The 19827-nt window shown below is 35.1% G+C and overlaps 1 protein-coding gene across 14 annotated transcripts in view; it reads left to right on the top strand.

The window, feature by feature from the left end:
• The window catches only part of TRDN (triadin), a 217455-nt gene that overhangs the window by 151282 nt on the left and 46346 nt on the right, over positions 1 to 19827 (top strand). For 9 of the 14 annotated variants that reach the window (XM_069851789.1, XM_069851797.1, XM_069851790.1 and 6 more), the window contains 8 exons: positions 811 to 837; positions 6174 to 6221; positions 9085 to 9108; positions 10059 to 10109; positions 10619 to 10678; positions 15341 to 15391; positions 17167 to 17217; positions 17807 to 17857. In XM_069851789.1, coding sequence (XP_069707890.1) covers positions 811 to 837; positions 6174 to 6221; positions 9085 to 9108; positions 10059 to 10109; positions 10619 to 10678; positions 15341 to 15391; positions 17167 to 17217; positions 17807 to 17857 — 363 coding nt within the window. The remainder of the gene's footprint in view (positions 1 to 810; positions 838 to 6173; positions 6222 to 9084; positions 9109 to 10058; positions 10110 to 10618; positions 10679 to 15340; positions 15392 to 17166; positions 17218 to 17806; positions 17858 to 19827) is intronic. The other 5 variants (XM_069851798.1, XM_069851792.1, XM_069851787.1 and 2 more) reach the window with 2 other exon arrangements.

Below are 19827 nucleotides of genomic sequence, written 5' to 3'. Positions count from 1 at the left end.
TTTGTTGTAGCTAGGTGCTCTTCTTATTCCTGACTGGAATCTGCTTCTCCAGTTTATCCAAATTTGAGAGAGCATAAAGATTTCAAACTCCTTTTACAGCCAAGCTTCATGACTCATTCATCAGATGACTCTATTTTCTCAGATATAAACTCTGAGCAAAAAATACCCACAGAGTCAATTTATAGAAAAATGAATCTGTACTTTTCTGTAGCATAAAAACCTGTCACAGTGCTTCAGAATGAAGGTGTGAATAACAGAGAAAGAGAAATTTAGTAGTTCAATGAATTTTAATTTAGTTAATGCAATTATGAAGAACAGCAAATAAATTAAACTAAAAAAAAGTATTTGTTGCAGGAAGACTTTCCAAAGTTCATCTTCCCCCATATAAATTCTAGTAGAGTTCTGTACTTTGAGTTTTCAATAATGTTTTAAAAAAAAAAAAACTTAACTTCTTTAAATTCATTAAATTGTTAAAAGGATATTTCTATTCTATAACAACCATCTACGCAGATGGTTTATATATGTCTATTCTGAAACCTATTTTTATTACTTCTCTCATCCTCATTACTTGAAAATAGCAGAGCTATTGAAGCTCCATTTATAACTTACCTATTGACCTTGATTTTAATCTGGAGGTTAATTAGTCGTCTGCTAACAAGTAACACGCGTGTGTCAGTTTTTCTCTGCACAAAAAAATGAGGATCTGCTCTGCATAGGTAGGGTGATCACAGGAAGAGGTGTTGAAATCAGTCTTAATTTTTTTTATGTTCACAAAATTTGTTTCCTGGAATATTTTCTTTTACTTTGCAGCATCTGTGGAAACTCTGAAGTCAAAAGGTGGGTAACTGTATTTCTTTTTAAAATTGAAATGGAAGAATATTGGTTTTAACTCTTCTGTTAATGAAAAATCTTCTCGTAACAAAACTGTTAAAAGGTGTGATTTACATAAAACAAAGTGAACCTTTTAAATTATAATGGTTCCTTCTTCACAGCGCCTCAAAGCACCTTCAGAAAACAGGTGTTATTTCCCCCAAGTTGTCCATTGACTAAGAACTGTAATTCCCTAACTATATCAAATTTAGTTTCTAACTGTAACTCAAATTATAAGGTTTTTGAGAAAGGCAGAAAAGAGAAGTAACCAATCTTCTATAGAGACATGACACAAAGAGTAATATTTCTCTTTTTATCAGTCCAGCTGCAGCACAAACTAAGTCACTGAACAGCTTTTCTTGTCTTTACTGAGTCCAGGAATTTTTAGAGGGAGGTTCAGTGAAGGAGTTTTGGCCTTCCTTTAATATAAGAACTGCCAATGGGAAAAGGTGGGATGTGTGGGAGCAACACTGGTTTCTCCAAAGGTTGGCCCTTTTCAGAAGGCATGGGGAACTCGAACTGGTGAGAAACTTCAAGGGCTTAAGTTCAAGCTGAGCAAATATTTAATTGCTTGTATCAAAGTCCGACTTTCCACATACACTTGTACACAGTGCAAGACACTAGCTCCTAATTACTTTCAAGAACATTACAGATGTCAGTTATATTCTAGACACAAGTGGAATGGCAAATTACAAACTGTGCTTCACTCTCAGTCCATGCTTATTCATATCCATGAACAACTTACTTTATAACCATTCCCTTTCAAACAAATGGCACTGCGTGTATCAACTACACACATTTGTCAATTGTGGTCTCCGAGCTGCCCATCACAAGTCAAAGGCAGGGAAATTAGAATTTCCAGGTTTAAATACCCTGCTATTATTCAAGTATTGGCTTTTATTTTGGAGTTAATCTCTGAAACCTCGTTCACCTTGTCCTGTAAACACTGACAGGAGTAGTCAGGCTGAATTGCAAGGCAGTAGAGTGCTCTTCTGGAGCATGAGGAAGACTTGCAGAATTGCAGCTGTGGCAATTAATCTAACAAAATCAAAGCTGATCCATTATTCCTTTTATTGGATGTTCTTAAGTTTCCTGCTTCATGAGCTAAATTCAAAATGCTGTCATTGCTCTGCAGCTAATTGTATTGAGCAAAAGAGATACCAGAGTAATTTAGGCATTTGTTCTCTTTATACTTTCTGCAGACAAAATACAGAAACTAAAGGCAAAAAAAAAGTAAATAAAAATGCTGAGTTAAGCTTTTGCACTTTTAGCAAATTCTGGACAGACAAAGGTGAAAGTAAAGGTAGTCTTGCTGTTATGGGTGATTGAATAAAGTTTTCCCCTGTTGCTTGAAGCCTCTGAGCAATTCTTTTTGATATATTATTATTTCATCTGTAACACTGTAGTATGCATGTAAAGGCCATATTTCGTCTGTGAACCCATTTCTGCCAAGCTTGTGTCCATCAGTGTATGAAAAGAAGCAAAGCAGTTGTTTCTTTCAGAATGACCTCTCTTTCTGCAAACTTGAGGTTTTCTTTGGTCACTACTGGACATGTCATATATCTTGAAATTGTTATTCTCACTGAATATATTTAACCTTTTATTAAAAGTTATTTCATCTAGGTTACTTGTAATGTTTACAACTAGAATTAGCAGAAGTTTTGAAACTACAGCGCTTTCACCTTTATGCTTTATTGCTGTGAATAGTCCCATATTTTTCTGGTGAATATCATACTTCGTATCTATTTAGACAAGAAGAAAACATTCGTGTATGTGATAAGTCTTCATCATGACTCCAGAATATTGCAGTTTGGAAGTGAACTATTCCTTATAAGCTATTGAATTAAGGACACTTGAAAAATTTATAGGAAGTTCACAGTTTGTTAAGGATAGATAGAAATTCAAGGTTGCTGTCATATAAAAGAAAAATCATTGTAGTATTTCTAGTGTCAGAAGAGCAGTCTTACAACTGAAGATGTTGATCTCAGCCATCTTGGTTTCACCAAGAACAGCCTAATGTTGAACTTGAAATTATTCTTTAGTATTTAAGTAAATAAAAACTTCATTTTAATCAATCACCTATCCCCATTAAAGAGAAATAGTTGACCTTAGCTCTGGAGTAATTGTTATTTTCTGAAAAATTACTTGTTAACAAATGATATCAATTCAACATTATGTTGCAAATTTTGAAACTCAAAATGGCCTGTATTCCATGGGGAAAATGTTATTTATATTAAAATGTTGCAATTGTTCTTTTTGCCTCTTAGTAAAAATCATAAAGACATGCTGTTATTATCTTCAGTTTTTATAATGACAGACTAATTCTGGTGGTGTTGAATAGCTGTACCTTTCACTAAGTCTGAACAAAATCATTGCTTTGAAATCTATATTTGTTTGTTCTTTATTGTAGCTTTTTATTTTCTTGTTTCCCATTTTTCTGCTATTAATCCATTTTGACTTAGCAGCTCACTGGATGCAATGTGATTTCCAATATTCAGTAACTGTTGGAAATTTTCAGGAGCTGTTGGAAAGATTCAGTAGCTGTTGGAAAATTTGTAAGCAAATTATGGAAAGTAAATAGCCTTGTTCTGAAAACAAGTGAGACTTTTGATGGAAATCTCTTCTTTAGTGATTAAGAAAATTAAACTGCTGGCATAGAAGGAGCCTGGGCCCTTCCCAGAAGCTTGTACTTGTAAAGAACTATCAAGCTGGTTGAAGTTTTGCTGCATTTCCTCACAAAATGTTCTGCAATGCCAGTATAGAAAGATTTTTTTTCATTTCTCTATGTTAAATTACAACAGACACTTCTTAGGATTAGGATTTCTTGATATTAGTAATGGCATGACAAGTAGCTCCTGCATCTGACCTCAGGGCTCAGAAAGTGTTTATTGTCTCCCATTGGTCTGATTTCTTTCAGCTTGACATCACACCAAACAATGATCTCAAAACAGGTTTAAAATAAGTGACATTTGGGAATGTATGTTTCTGATGTATGCTAGTCATGAACCTGACACTTCTGGGATAAAATTTCTGACAAATTTGATTGTAGCCTACAAATACTGAGACTGCAGAAATATTTGACTGATAAGTCACTCTCTTGGCTACTTTCAGCACAAAACAATGTGTAGTAAGCTCTCTCTCATTTGATTCCAAAGACCTCATGATGGAATCAAAGAAACAATTATCATAGAAATTGTCCATTTGATCTCCATTATGCCGAGTTGTCAAGAATTTTGCTGAGAAATGACAAAATACAAATGGGAGGCCAGACTCCATTTGCTTCCTCTATTTTTTTAAACTATAATTTACTGAAAATATCGATCCCTGACAAATTTCTATATTTACTTTTACGTGCATTCCTTTTATTTTTGGGGTTTTTTTTCAGGGAGGGTCTGTTGGTGGTTTTGGTTTGGATTTCTTTTTTGGGTTTTTTTGTTGTGTTTCGGGTTCTCTGTAGCATCTCATTTTATGCTGAGAAGAAAATTATAACACATTATATCCATGTTACTTAGGTCATAATCAGCTTCTCAAATTGAGAACATTTGCAATGGCATCATATTTTACAAAGAGATCATCTTTCAGGCTACCACATAAGTTGCAAGGATTTGAAAATGCTCAGTGTCAGGAATGAAATCTTGAGCTGTTCAGAAAACTTGTCCTTGTTCTAATGGAAGTGAAACAGAACCTTCTTTAGAGTTTTATCCCAAACACCAGTTCTGTGGTCCCTCTGGGGACACATGATGGCCCAAGCAGGCCAGTCCAGTTAATAAGCTGTGGCCTGTCTGCAACACCTGCAAATAGGATGGAGGCCAAAAAAAGGATCCACTAAGATATTCCTCCAAGATCATCGAGCATACCTGGAGGGGCATTGTAGCTCTATTGAATTCCCTGAATTTCTCAGCATAAATAATAACAGAATAGGATCCTCAGTATTTACCTTGGTTATAAAAGCCAAGCTCATAATTTACAACTGTGATTTGCTGTAATAAAACATTATATTGAAAATATTCTTGTGTTTGACATGTTGAAAATTCAAGCTGAAAGGAACTTCTGTAGAGATAACCCTGTAGCTGCAAAGACATTACTGTACTTATTAAATGTAAATTAATTTTCACCATCCACATTACATCCTTCCATTTATGCTGATTGTTTATTTGTGCACTACTTTTAAACAAGGCAATGGAAGTGAAATGTTTTTTTCTTAATGATAATTTTTTTGTCTCAAGCACTGTAAGGGGATACCTTTTTAAATTAAAGCAACAGTTCTCATTCAGCATAATAGTTATAAATTTGGGCTACAAAATCTTGGTTTTACAAAGCTGAAGTGTTGGCAGCGCCATTTACAGGTAAGCAAACACGCAAGACTTAACCCTGAATGATTCAATTAGATGGGAAAATATATATGTTGTCCTAAATATATTCAGTAATCTACAGGAAGTCTTGTACATTGCCAAACTTGCCAAGTAAATTGTCAGAAACTGTAAAAGATACCCATAGTCATGTTAAGTTTCTGAGAGAGCAAACTGTGAAGGAATTCCTTCCTGCACTTCCTCCTTTTAGATCATTTAATCTTTAGTGTGGAGCCATGAACAAATAATCTCTGTCTCCTGTCTCTTAAACTGTGCAAATCAATTTAGAAATGGTACGAGGCAAATAATCAGTTGGATATGTCCAAGTATGCTGACCTGGGCTGCTGTAAATGCTTCCTCTGGCATCAGTAAATGTCCTTCTGCACAAGTGGTCTGATTCCATCTTCTCTTTTGCACACAGAAATTGCAGTATTCACAAGGACCAGATTAAGTGTCTAACATACAGACACACAGTCCGACTCTGGCCGTCTATCCTCACTATGACTAACTACATGCTTAAAATTACAGGGAATTATTTTGCTGCATCAAGGATGCAAAGTGGAGGTTTCTACTGATGCGAATAGAAAAACATGCTCATGTGGGAAACCCTCATATGGCTGGGCAAATCAGAGACCTGCTCTGTTTGCTCTTTCCTCTGTTATGCTATATGCAACTGCAGTTTAGCTTCTGTTGCACCTGAGATGTAGGAGATAATGCTGTTATTTATTTTCTGAAAGACTAAAGTTTTGCTTTTCCTCTTTTCTTATTAGATAAATAAAAAATATTTATTATATAGTCATATATGGGGGAGGGGGGAAATAAAGGTATCTCATTGTTGCAAATCTTTTAAATCATTTGCCTCAAAGTAATCTTTAAGCATTTTAAAAAGGCTTTGTATTTTGGAACAACACTTCTGACTAGAAATCTTACTTAAAACTTATCTTTGTTTTGCAGCAGTATCTGAAAAGAAGGAAGAAAAAACAAAAAAGGCAGTAGAGCAAGGTAAAAGGAAAACAAATCTTGTTGGCATTATCATTCTTAAAAAACAATAGCATAGAAATAAAAAGTTCAGATTCAGACAGAGGGGATGACAGCAATCTTTTAATCTATTGCTTTGGCAGCATTTGCCCAGGCTCTGCTTTGTTTAACAGAGCAACAGGGAATTTCCACTGTGAAGCTGGCATTGTCCCACTTCCATAAAACTGCAACTCCACAAAAGCTTCAGATGAATAGGACTTCTGCTTCAGCTTATAGGTCCTATACTGGGATTTTGAATCCCATTGTTCTTGCAAGACATTTCCTGCCCCTGAAGCTTAGGCACAGATCAGCCTTCACTGTTGAGACTTAGAGAGTGACTTTCCAGGATGTAAAGGAGCAGAGCTTTCCTCCCCCTAAAAAGTCAGATGAGCTGCCTTTTTTTTTCCCCAAATGAAACATTAGTCCCATGGAGAGCCACAAAGGTCAACTGCAGAGAAATTCAAAAGCTTTTGAGAGCAGAACCTGTAGATGTTTTTAGCAAAAAGCTTAGAACTGTTATGGATAAGGCATGAATGGGAATGTCTGGGAGAAAGAACACCAGAAGAAAGGATAGAACAACTGCATGTGTTGATAGCCCATAGTTCAGAAGGTTGCAAAATCTACATTCAGTTTCCCAAGCTGACCAAAGCAGGAAGATCAAGTGACAGTCTACACGCAGGCTAAAAGAAAGCTCAAGCCACTGAATGATGATGGTGAACATAAAAAGAAAAGAATTGGCATCTTAAAGTAGCTGTATAAAGACATGGGTTTTCATATTAATTAATGTATTTTTATTATTATTGTTAATTTCAGCATTATCTCTTGCTTACTCACTTCTTGTACAATTGTTAAAAACAGTTCATACTTTTTTAGGTTAGTTATGGTAAGGAGTAAAGCAGTAAAACACTGGCATAAACACTCAAAGCTCATCAGCCATGGCTTTCTTTATGTGATTCACATCCTAAGCTATTGTATTCTGTAACTGTCTACATTATCACCCTTGGTATATTGGAGTTCTTTCCAAGCCTGAGAGTAAACTTTAGAATAAGGTATAAAACGTATTTAATAATGTAGCTTTTGTTGGTTATTATGCCTTTCTTTTCTCCAGTTTCCCAGCTTCAGCTTTATTCAGCATTACTCCAGCCAGCACAAGCACCCTGCAGCAGCTGTCAGCTGCTTGTTAGTTGTCATGGAAAATGTTATAATTAGGTGGGCCTTAGCCTAGATTTCAGTCATTTTTAGACCGGGTATCTCCACACAATTTTCTATTGCCTTACAAGTGCTTCCTTCCCCAGCCATCTGCACTGCTTCCCCTCTGTCTCATGCAGCAATGAGGTGGTGTTTGCTGTAAGATTTGTCCCTTCTACAGTTTGCCACTATTGGTTGGGACTTTATCCCAACTAATGGGATAAATAGAGCATGCACTGAGCAGTACAAACCACAGTTTCACGTGGTTGGCATTGAGCAGGGATTTCTAAACTGTGGGCTGTGATGCCCAGCGGACCTAAGCAGGAGACAAACTGTTTCCCATGACAGCAGTCAGCAACAGCTGCACTATCTCCTTATGCCAGCAGCCATCTAGTGTCTGTAAGCCAAAGGAATAAGAGCAACATGTAATGTCTATCACAACTATTTCTGCAGCTCCATCTAAGCACTGGTGGCAGCTCTGTTCCTCTGCCACATAGAAGCAAACATAAACACTTTCAGATAGCAATTGCCTTTGCTTCTCATTTCTGCACCCTGTATGTATGGAGCTACTGCCAACACATTGATCACTCAGAGACAAATAAGCCAAAAATCTTTCGGGAAGTTTTTGAATATTCACATGCACTTACGTTTCTCATGGAACAGTAAAAATGCAAGATAATGGAAGAAGTTCTGAGTTCTGTTTTGAGAGAAGGGAAAACCGTACCTATTTCACTGATCCCAAGTATTTGGAAGTAAGGACTCTTTTTCTTAATCAGGAAAGTATGCATGCACCAGTAAATAGTTTTTAAACTGAAAGGGATTTTTGAGCGTTTTAGACTGAGAAATGAAATCATTTGCCCTACTAGTCATTGTACACCAGGATACATGTCAAAAAGTGGACATGCTCTGACCTGGTCAAAATTTGGATTTGTGATTTAAGAATAAGGAGACTTGAAGAAAACATTGAGTGTTGGCAGCTCTATTTGTTTAGCAATCAGGCCATAGCTTCATTGTTTCAAAGCTGAAGATTTTAATGATCAAACATGCTATTGAAGCTTTTACCTCACAACCCTACTGTCTGGAAATAGGCTAAAAGGTTGTAGTGACATTTCAGCTCACTGATCTTTTACTAGTAGTAAAGCAAAGTTGTGTGTAACATTTTCAACACTTAAAAGGAAAGCAAGAAGGAGAAGAATTGACAGAAGTGTCTTGAAAAAGGCAGTAATTTAACTCTTTGCTCTATTTGTTTGAAGAATGACACGAATGTCAAATGATTGCCAGGTTACTGCTTGTTATTAAGGTAACTGAGAATTAATAGTTAAAAGACATTATGAAAATGCAAAGATTTTTTTTCTTGTGATATCCAATAGTGTTAAGAGATGAGTTAATTACCGTCAGTTAAAGCAGATCATATAAGACGGGGCAGAGGGGGTTATGCTCTGATTGTGTGTCTGTATATTACTAGGTGGAAACCTTGAACTCCTTTCTGTTAAGAAACAATAACATGGAAATCACTTTTAATATATATAGGTTTCCTTAGGCACAACATCTATTTAAATATATTTTCATTACCTGATAGTATTAAAAAAAAATTCTATGTCTGTATGCATTCTAACATTTCTTTTTTCACATTTGCTTCCCTTCTCTTCTCTTTCCTCAGAAAAACCAAAGATGAAACAAGGAAGTAAGCTGTAGTTTTCACATTGCTTCTCCCTGTAGCTGATAAACAGAGTTTTTCAGGATCTCCTGGCATTGAAAAACTGCTCAGTTTCTCAATAGAAAGAATTGTTTATTCATATTCTGATGGCAATCATTGTGATTTTTCTTTCCAGAAAGTACTTGTTGAATAGTATTTCTCAGATAATACGTTTTAAACAAGGTAACCAGTAGTCAGGTAACCAGTATCTGGGTTTTTTGATATTTTGGGACGGTCTCGCCTGTCTTTTTAATTTTGGTGGGAAAAGTTTTTGAGACCTTGGTTTCCTCAGCCCAGAATAACGATCTCACACATTTTATCTGGAACAGAGTTCTTGTTTGCTGTGTGGTCAATTTATTTCTTATGCCTTTTTCAGGGGACTGCCCTTCTGCACGGAGTATTCATTAAGGATACAGTGGCTTAACCATTTTCAATACTTGTCTGTAGACAGAATTAAAAAAGACTTATTTATCCTCCTATTTGTTTCTCTCTCAATTTGATATAAACCTGACCCTTAGGTGAGATAATTTCAGTAAAGAGACCTGTGAACTTGCTTAGCAAAAATGGACAATCCCAGATGATGGAAGTAGGTCACAGACAGTTCTGTTAAGTTAAAACTGACAAAGGATTAGTTTTGTTCTTTCGAGCAAGAAAGTTAGAAAACTATTCTCATGCCATTTTAAGCTGAACCATGTAAATTTTGTAGATGTCATAATTAAATTAATAAAGCACATTTTGTGGACTGAACTCTCTGCAAATGTAAACAGGTGAATTTCATACAACTCTTCCAATCACTGTGATTTTCGTGGTTTCTTCCAAGATACAGTTAGAGTCTCTTGTATAATCTAGATGCTTCATTGTCTTATGACTAAATCTCATTGTTTTACTCAGTTATGGTTTTGACTGTCACTTTATTGGTGTAAAAACTTCTTTTACAGATCCTGGAAAAGAGAAAGAATTGAAATCTCCAGGTGCTATTAAAGATAAAGGTAACATAGCAGGACAGAATTCTATAAAACACTAAGATCTATGCATATCAAGAAAAACAGCTTGCAATGCATTGTCCTTTTTGTTTTTATGGTGTAGTTTAGTCAGGAATTTATGAGCACAATACTATTACAGTAAATTTACAGTGAAATTTCATTGGTATTATCTGCATCAAAAGTACGAATAGAGCCTTGCTAATGTGTAGCATCTGTAGGAAGACTTAGAATTCTAAACTCAGAATTTAGGAAGACTTGTTAATGTTTGCTATAATAGACTGCAAAGTGAAAAAAATTTTGACTGATCTTTGTTCTTTCATCATACTTAAGAAAAATTTGTGGGTTTACCTTGTAAGCATGCTAAAACTGATGAAAAACAATTTAGTACTACCTATTTAATTGGAATCATGTCTCAGTGCAACTATCAACTATTCAATCAATCATTATCCCAGAGGTATTAGATGTTAACGTTTTATCACTTTAGCTTGAAGATTAATAAATCATTTTTTTTACAGAACATACTAAAGACAGAGAAGGAAAGAATCCCACAAATCCTACAGCTTTAAAAGATAAAGGTAAGGACACACAATAGAATATAAAATAGCTTTTAAAACCACACAAAGTAGAATTAAGATATTCATTGTAAAATAATCACTAGATGTCTTTTCCACTAGAAATCTCAACCAATAAATATTAAAATTTGTTAAATATTTTATAGCATTTACAGCATTCAAAAAGGACATAAGTAGAATATGGTGAGCCAATTAATGTTCAGAAGTCTCAAAAATAAATAAATAAATATTGCAAAACCACTCTGAGTAATAGTTAAGAACCTTCCTAAGAGCTTTCCTTTCTGAAGAATCCAAAGTGTTTAAATAGGAGCTGGTTAGTAAAGTTTGAACTGAATGCTTGCATAAATCTGTGGACATAATAAGGCCAAAGTAATTTAGTAGCATACAAGTAGGTAACTTTATTTCTGAGCTCTGTAAAATCTGTAGGTAAGAAAATCCATAGTTTCATCCAGACATCTAGCTTTGACGTGAGAGCTTGTGAGTCTTTCTTTTATCTCTTCTGTTTTGTTTCTTTTTTTTTTATTTGGTGAAAGTACCTAGTTAGGTACTTTGGGTGCTTTTTACCCATCTTATGGCTTTCCTCCTTTTTAGAGATAGCTGGATTTGAAAGAAGTGATTTACGTATAAGTTTTATTATGTTTCTTTATGTTCTTCCAGATAAAAATATCTGGAAAAAAAGCAAAAAAGAGAAATAATCTTATTATGAGACATATTTTCAAAATCCTGGAAGCTATGTTCACTCACTGAATCTTGTTTAATTGAACAACCTTCTCCTACACAAATTAAAATTGAATTTTCATAGTGTGCAAATCCTATGGTTCATGTATTGTTCTTCTGTGTGTATTCTACTCCTAGTTAACACTTGCCCCATTTACATGAGGTTAATTATCTGGACTAGAACTGTATATCCAGACTATCAGATTTCCTACATTTTAGGAAAACAAGGCAAAAATCTCTGTAAAAATTCTAACATGTTACTCAAAGTGTTACCAGCTAAAGCTGAACACCATTTTCTTTTCCCCATGTAATACAGTCACATATGCCCAATGCACTACTGCTGTTAACAAGGTCTCTACTACTCAGTGCTGAATATGGCTATACATGCACCATAGGGTCCTGAGCCCCTGCAGTGAGGTTTATACGCAGCCCAGCCCAGCTAGCTTCTCAGATCCTCAGAGCACTTGCTTACACAGCCACCACTGTTTCCTCTAACAGGCATCAAACATGCACAGTTGAGAGTCTATACCTGAAAATGTAACTGCTAATTAGCCAGTTGAATGGCTCTGTTCAAAATATATTATCAGCAAAGATTCTGTAGGAAGAACTTACGAAGCTGTGAGGGAGAAACCCTTAAAAATCTTGGTGCCTTTCTGGGCTATGTGCTTCCCTTATAATCATAGAATGACAGAATTCCTAGTTTGGAAAGGGCCTTTTAGATCATATCCTTAAGCACTTCATCTACCCGTCTTTTAAATTCCTCAGGGAAAGTGACTCAACCACCTCCCTGGGCAGCCTGTGCCAAAGCCCAACAAAGTTTTCAGTGAAGAAATTTCTCCTAATGTCTAATCTGAATCTCCCTTGTTGTATTCTGGATTACTCTGCTACATAAACATATATTTAGCACTATAAATCCCCCAATTAAGTCACAATATTTGCCTGAACTGTAGGTCGTAAATTAATCAAAGCCTTATTTGTATGCCGTTCTTTCCCCTGCCCATCACCTCTTCAAGCCTCCTCAGTGAGCCTCTGTTAAGGCTGACGAGATTATTGTGGTCTTCTATTCACTCTGTGCAACTTGGTGTCTCACAATCTGTTTCTTAAAGCGGATGTTTCTGATAAATAAAAATATATTAAAGGTCACGGGAAAGTAAGGATTTTTTAAGACTGCATGCACACGCTAATTATATACCTTGGGAATTTGTTACTACTCATGTAAAACCAAATAATGGAACGTTTCTTAGATGAGCTGTTAAATACTTGTTACGGTTAGTGTTTGCTCGGCATCTTATGCAATTAAAGAGGCATCATCATACCTAATTCTGTTTGAAGGGTGGGGTATTTGGATGAACAAGGATGACGCTCATAAATATATGCATCGTGGTTTTATTTAAAGCAGAGACAGGAAAAATAAATTCCTTAATTTGGATTTATTGCTGGAACACTCCACAGATCACAACCTCACAGAGTTACCTTATCTATTTGATGATGTGAATAAAATGTCTTCAATCTTAGAATCTGATTATATTGGCAGAAATTAAGGAGGACACAGGAATTATATACTTTTCATTGTCTTGTGATAAAGGACATCTCAAGACTTCTTAATTTCTAACTAGATTTTCAGCTTTTTCCTGAAATATAGAAGAGCAAAGAAGCCCATTTACAATAATGAATATAAAAGCTGATTTTCTGTTGACATAAGCATATTCAAATAACATGAGACCAATGAAACTCTAAGGACTATTTTTGGTAGACTGGGTAGACATCTTACATAGTTAATCATAGCAGAAGGTCATTCATGCAGTCTCTGATAGTGGTACTAAAACCTCATGATATGCCATATGTAAATCCTTAATGAATTTTTATAAGAAATTCACTACAACTGCACCATGCTAAGTATTAAATTGACAGCATTTGTTCTGTACAGATAATGTAAATTCACTCTTGCCCTGTGTTCCATTATTTGTTTTCGAAACAAAGGCTCATTTTTTCCCTTGTTTGCTTTTTCAATGTTTTAATGTGTATTTGCACTGTTCCTTATGTTAGTTATATGTGGATAATAAGCCTACATATTTTTATGCACAGATTGGGAGGGGAAATAACTTAGTAGTCTGTATTTCTTTATTTAGAATATCTCATTGTCATTAAAGAAAAAAACGAGCTGATTTGCACTAGTTATGCGATGCCTATGCTTCCTTTGAAGTAAAATTAAAATGAAATAACATCTTGCCTGTAATATTATTTATCTTGACTTATAATGCACCTTTTTTCTTTAAAAGTAGAAGATTATGTTTTGCACTTCATCTACAAAAAAAAAAGCAGTGGTTTCTTATGTTTTCTATCTATTTATTTGTTCTCATTATTTGTATGAGAAATAGATCTTTATCCTGAAGAGTTCACTTACTTCTTCTCTGCATCTTCTATACTGTCTTCCTAACCTGGCCAAGCTTCAGCCCTGCAGTAAGATGCAGGAGGAAAGCAGCAAGGTCGATGTTGCTTTTAAGTAAAATTTGTGAGTTTCTCCCTTCTGAAACCAACAAGGAAATTGGTCAGTCAAGAGTAGAAATTTACAAATACTTCAGTGAGTCCCTGTTTAAACTTTCAAAGATGAAAATCTACTCCTTGGAAGGGAAGTAAGACTGGTGATTTCAGTATCTCTCTCTCAGAGGGTGGGGAAGTTGGCGTGTCATGGAAAAGTGTCCTGCATTGATAACTGCAAGCAAAAATTGTAAGATTCAAAAATGCTGAACCTGCTTTATGAGCTACAAATCATGGGAAATCTCAGGGAGACCTGCTACATGGGTGACAAATAGCCCTTGTGCATGTAACACCAAATCCACAAGGTCAGTCAATGGTTTGTGCCTGTGGCTGTAACAGCAGCTGTTGATCTTTGAGATCACAAATAGACACACAGAGTAAAATGGACAATTTGGGTAGGTATGGTCACAAGACTTCCCTATATAGTCAAGGCAGAGACCCCTTCAAAGGGTTTCAGTCTTCATACTGGATATTTTTTCCAGTCCCCTGAAAGAGTCCACCTCCAGCTGTAAATACCAAGCTCCTCATTTCAGTACCTATTCTGGAAGGGTGTGATTTCTCCAACAGCTTCAGCAACCCTGAAAGTGAGCTTTTTCTGTTGCAAATCACACTTAAAGCCAGATGGATAAGTGTTATGCTTCCTGGTACCATGGCAACCAGGCGGATGACCAGAATTAAACTTCTTTTGAAAGGATATTTATCTATTTTACCGGAGATTTAGTTAACTTCCATTTGAAATAAATGGAATGTTTTTTCTAAATGTTTAGGTGCTATATCCTGTCAGATGGATTGCAGTAGGATCTATTCAGCATCCTGCAAGCTGTAATATTCTTTCACTCACACCACATGCATTCATAAGCCTATGAAATTACTTCCTCAATTTAGAAAATAACAATTTCCTCCTAATATTACCCAATACATACACTTATATGTCAAGAGGATATTACTTAAAAAAAAAATTAAATATTAGCTGTTTATACAACATACTGTGTGTTTTCCCTGTGCTTGCTGATCCTGAATGAATGCTCCCGGAAGGACTGAGGAAAAAATTTAGTATGTGGCCCATCAGAGAAGAAAGAATAATCTTTTCTGTCTTCATGAAGTTTTGGATGAGGCCCTAAGAATCCTACATCATCACTTGCATTTTCTCCTTTCCTACTTCTCCCTTCTGTGAGGTCTCTACAGAGAGAGCAATCTATAGTAACTTCTACTCTTACTTTTGCTACTAACGTTATTGCACCTTAAAAATATAAGGTGGTCACTAGGGAGGATGTAAAGACAGGTCAAGGTTGCATCCGTTTATGTTCACAATTTTAGTCTTAATTTTTTTTTTTGTTTTTTGTTTTTCTTTCAAGTATAGAAGGTCAATCCTATCTTCCAAGTCTCAAAAAATTAATTATCTCCTTACAGATATTCTGAAAGGAAAAAATCCCAAGAATCCAGAAGGGTCAAGGGAAAAAGGTAAGTGCATAAGTTAAGAAATTCAGATCTGAATGTCAGAACAGTTGTTCAACACTAGAAATAGGACTGAGTAGCAGTATATGAGGACAGAAAAATAAACCTATCCTGGTTCATATTTAGATTATTTTATACATTAAATTTGTTTTAAGAACATTTGCATTTTACAGATGCCCGATAGGGTCCTTAATAACTAGCTGGGCTTCTTTTAAATGCAGATATTTGAATTTGCATTCTGGGGGAAATACTAAAATGTATTTTTATACCACCTTTGTATGTTAGTCTGTCAGAAAAATAAGTTGCCTAAATCCTATAGTGATGACATTCCTACAGGGAGCTAGACTAAATCTGCTCCATGTCTGTGGCTCAAGAATGTGCTTGACTGAGAATGGGACTGGCTGAGGCTGACAACAGAACCAGGTGTTTAAGGGTGACTGGTGTAAAACAGGGGGTTTTGCTAATTTGTTGGCAACACGGGCACATACATCTCTGATGTTTTCAATTGCAGGAGATTGGCCTGCTAACTGTGCACATGAAGGCCATGAGTTGTTTGATAGTGTCTTTGCAGGAAACCTTGTTTGTTCCAATGTGTTGTGTAATGAACACTAATACAAATAATTAAAGGACTCACAGGCACTGATGACTTTCTGGAAAGTATTGAGACAGCTCAAAAGTTTCAAGGAAACCACAAAAGATAGTAGAACTGTGCATGATTGCTGAGCTATAAAGGCATATCTGAGGTCCAAATTGTGACAAAGTCACATTTTTTCTGGAAGCTGGAGAATTAAGTGCAGTCCAGATGACATCTAGCATCGTGCAGGGTGCTAAATAGACATACAGCAAAGTGGTGCAATGTTAGAAGGAATCTGTTATTCCTTGTGAAAACTTTGGAGAATTAAGCCAGGGCATGAGCTGGATTCTCCTCTTTTGTCAGTGTTGTCAGTCCCTTTGTCTCACCTGGGTATCAAAACTAAATAACAGTTTTCCTTTATTTGTGCTTAGTCAGCTTCTGGGTTTTATTTTGTCCTTTGTTTCTGCCTTGAGAGAAGTAGAACTTCTATGTTTTTTATCATATCCTTTAATATTTTTGATATACTGCAGAAAAATTATAGATACAATTATGTTCTTGCACTATTCATCATAACATAAAATATATTAAGGTAAATTTGAAGGACGTACTTATCTTACACTTTCTTGCCTATGACATTAAAACTATATTTATATGCAGGAAGTAAAATTCTGTTCATAGACAATACCCATATGGCCTCTTTGATATTAAAAGAATAATGGAGTTCTGAATGAGTAACTTGTCCTTTTGTCACTCCTGAATTAAGAAAGCTCCCACTTACCTTTATCAGCAGCCTCTGACTTTCAAGACCAGTAGTCCTATTATTTTAATTGTATCAGCGTGAATTAATTTTTTATTTGGATTCAGCAAAAGAAATATCCATTGATGCCAACTGCTCTGTAGAATTGCTTTCCTCTTTGTAAGTTATTGTTCTTCATTTCCTACTTGAGAGACAGCTTAACTGTTTCCTCAAAATGTGAAGGAACTAATGACATAATGAAGGCTTATTATTTTGCATATCCAAGTCTAAAAGGATGAATGAATGACCTCGTTGTTTTGTCCTGTTCTTTATTTCATTGCTGTAAAATCCATTTAATTTCTGTATCTTGTTTTGATCTCTACATATCAAATTGTTATACTTACTTTCTTTTCAAATGTCATCTTGTTTCTCTAACCCGAGTTGTGATAGATGTTAAATGTTTCTTTCTAGAAACTGGTAAAAGAAAAGATGTGAAGCCTCCAGCAGCCTTAAAGGAAAAGGGTAATGTCTTATCATTATGTGGTTGGAAAATAACTAGACATCCTCATGAAAGGGCCTGCTGGTATCTCAGTGCCGTTTCAATGTACAGGTTTTTTGATGAAAAGGCACTCAGCCTAACTTCTCACTTAATAGATCTGACATACTGAAAGTAGCAGTACCTGACACAATTCAGAAACAGTAAAATTATAACTCTTATTGTGGTGTTCTTTAACCACTGTCTGACCTGCACAGCAAATATTGCAGAAAGAGTGTTGGTCTATTCTGAGTGAATTAGCAACAGAGGTGTTACTGAGTTGACATAACAGGCTGAAGTGATAGGAATGAGTTACAGGAATGAGTGCATGGTTTGAACTGCAGAAACTTTGCTAGCTTATTTAGTAGGAATTATTTTTGGTTTGCTTTAAAATCTTAAATTGAGCCCCTTTTTTTTTTTTTTAAAACAAACAGAGATTCCAATTCTTAACACTTATCTGGTTTGCACGTTTTGCTTCATCAGGAGTTATGCAGGTCTTTAGAGTACTGATGGACACAGCGTATACTTACATTACTAACTTTCTCCTTCTACTTTTGTGTTTAATATATTTTCCAGATTCTTCAAAAGGAAAAGAAATTAAGCCTTTGACTACAACTAAGGAAAAAGGTAACAAGCGCAAGTTGAGCTGAGACTTAGTATAAGATTCTGTTCAGAAAATAAATCTGTTCTACAAGTATTACCAAAAGATATCTTAGTTTCTTCAGTTAGCCACCATAAATATCCTTGACTGGCACCTTTCGCTGCTGGACATTCTTTTAGCTGGATGATAAATGAGAGATACATATGGGGCTATATAAGCAATCTGTAGCAATAGAATTTCATAGCCCCCAAAGTTATGAGCACTTTCCTAACTTTGCCTCATTCTTTCTATTTAAATTCATCATTTTAGATTGTATTTTACTTGTCATCCATTACACATTATTTGATTATGCTTTACTCTCTCTTCTTACATTGAAATATCAGCACAAGCCATCAAATAAAGATAATTATAGCAAATTGCAAATTTTCATAGCACGTCATACGAGGTTCATATCAAATGACCTCTTAAATACTAGGCATTTTTAGGCAGTGACAAAACTTTAATTGTAGTTAACCAAATACTTTCGTGTTTGTTTATTCATATAAAATAAACAAAACTATGTTTAACTTCAGCACTATTTGCATACTGATTAAATACTGCTTGCTCATTATATATCTGTTTCTCAGGTTAAATGTATAAATACTTTAATATGGATAAGAATATGTAGTAACTTGCTGACTAGTAACAGTCATTTGAGCCATGGGAATAGAGTAGTCAATCTCAAAAACACCTAGTTGGTTTTAAGAACTTCTTCAGATAGCTGAATACTATTACTTCTTATCTTTGAATTTTCCCTAAGAGTCACTAGAATTAATGAGACAATATTTTCTCTGACAAAGTTGGGAAATATAGCATTTGCAAGTTTTTAAGTGTAGCTAATTCACATACTGTATGTACATAGTCTATAGCAGAATAGTAGAAAACAGATAGGATGTCACACAGTTGTCTCATTCTGAAGCAAAGTGAAGGCTTACATGCTACAGAAGGGCTTAAATAGTCTGAAATCCTTTGAAGCAGTCAAAGTAGGTGAACCATGACTGTCAGGGTCAAGGGGATTAGAAAAATAACAGCACATTATTGTACCATATCTTTTAGTTTTGTTTAGTCAACAGGCAGAACTGAAGTACAGAGACATTTTTACCTATTGATTATTAGTTTAATAGAACTTAGCATTTGTATTTTGAGCTTGAGGCAAGCAAGGCCTATGTAATTCCTGCTAGGTTCTTGCAAATATGCCTGTGAAACATAAGTAGATTAATAAAGAGTTAAACATTAATTAAACTCTTAATTATTTGTCTATTGATCTTCCCGTTGAGTTTCTTATCTAATTTTTTTCTTCAGGTCTCCATAAATATTTCCAGTTTGAAGACTGATTTATTTAAATTTAAGTGATAATGAAAGGAAAATACTATTTATTACAAAATGTAGAATTTTATAAAGTAATACATGTCTGTAAGAGTTTTTTGGCTGGATTGCTATTTAATTAGCTTCAGTAAAGTATCAACCCACCCAACTATACATAAAAATAAGTATTTAAGAAGAACTTAATTAACTCAATTTGATCAGCCTGCAAAACAACAGCTGAATAGCAGCTTCTTTCAAGTTCCAAATTAGTTCTTTCAGGAAAAGGCATGTTTAATTAGACACCACAGAATTCTACTTCCTGTACATAAAGTGATTTATTCTCAGTACATTTGAGAACAAAACTCAGTATCCCAAAGTGATTAGGTCCACTATCTCTTTTTTAATACATAAAATTAAGTCTTTTCCTATAGTAGTTGATAGGACACACATAAAATTTTCCTTATACTATAACATTAGAAAATACGAGCTGTATTCCTAGAGAACTTTCATATCACGTAGAATTTTTCCACATGAGCTAACTTTTTTAGCTAGAGAACAGAATACTGTAAGAGACATAAAAGATTCTGTGCTGTTGTGTCATCATGTCTTATGGTTTTCTTCTTGTTAAGACACAGGAACCAAGATCTGAATG

Source organism: Phaenicophaeus curvirostris, chromosome 2 (genome assembly GCF_032191515.1).
Source record: "Phaenicophaeus curvirostris isolate KB17595 chromosome 2, BPBGC_Pcur_1.0, whole genome shotgun sequence".
Classification (NCBI taxonomy): domain Eukaryota; kingdom Metazoa; phylum Chordata; class Aves; order Cuculiformes; family Cuculidae; genus Phaenicophaeus; species Phaenicophaeus curvirostris.
Note: the sequence above shows the minus strand (reverse complement) of the source record. Positions and strands in the feature narration are given on the sequence as shown.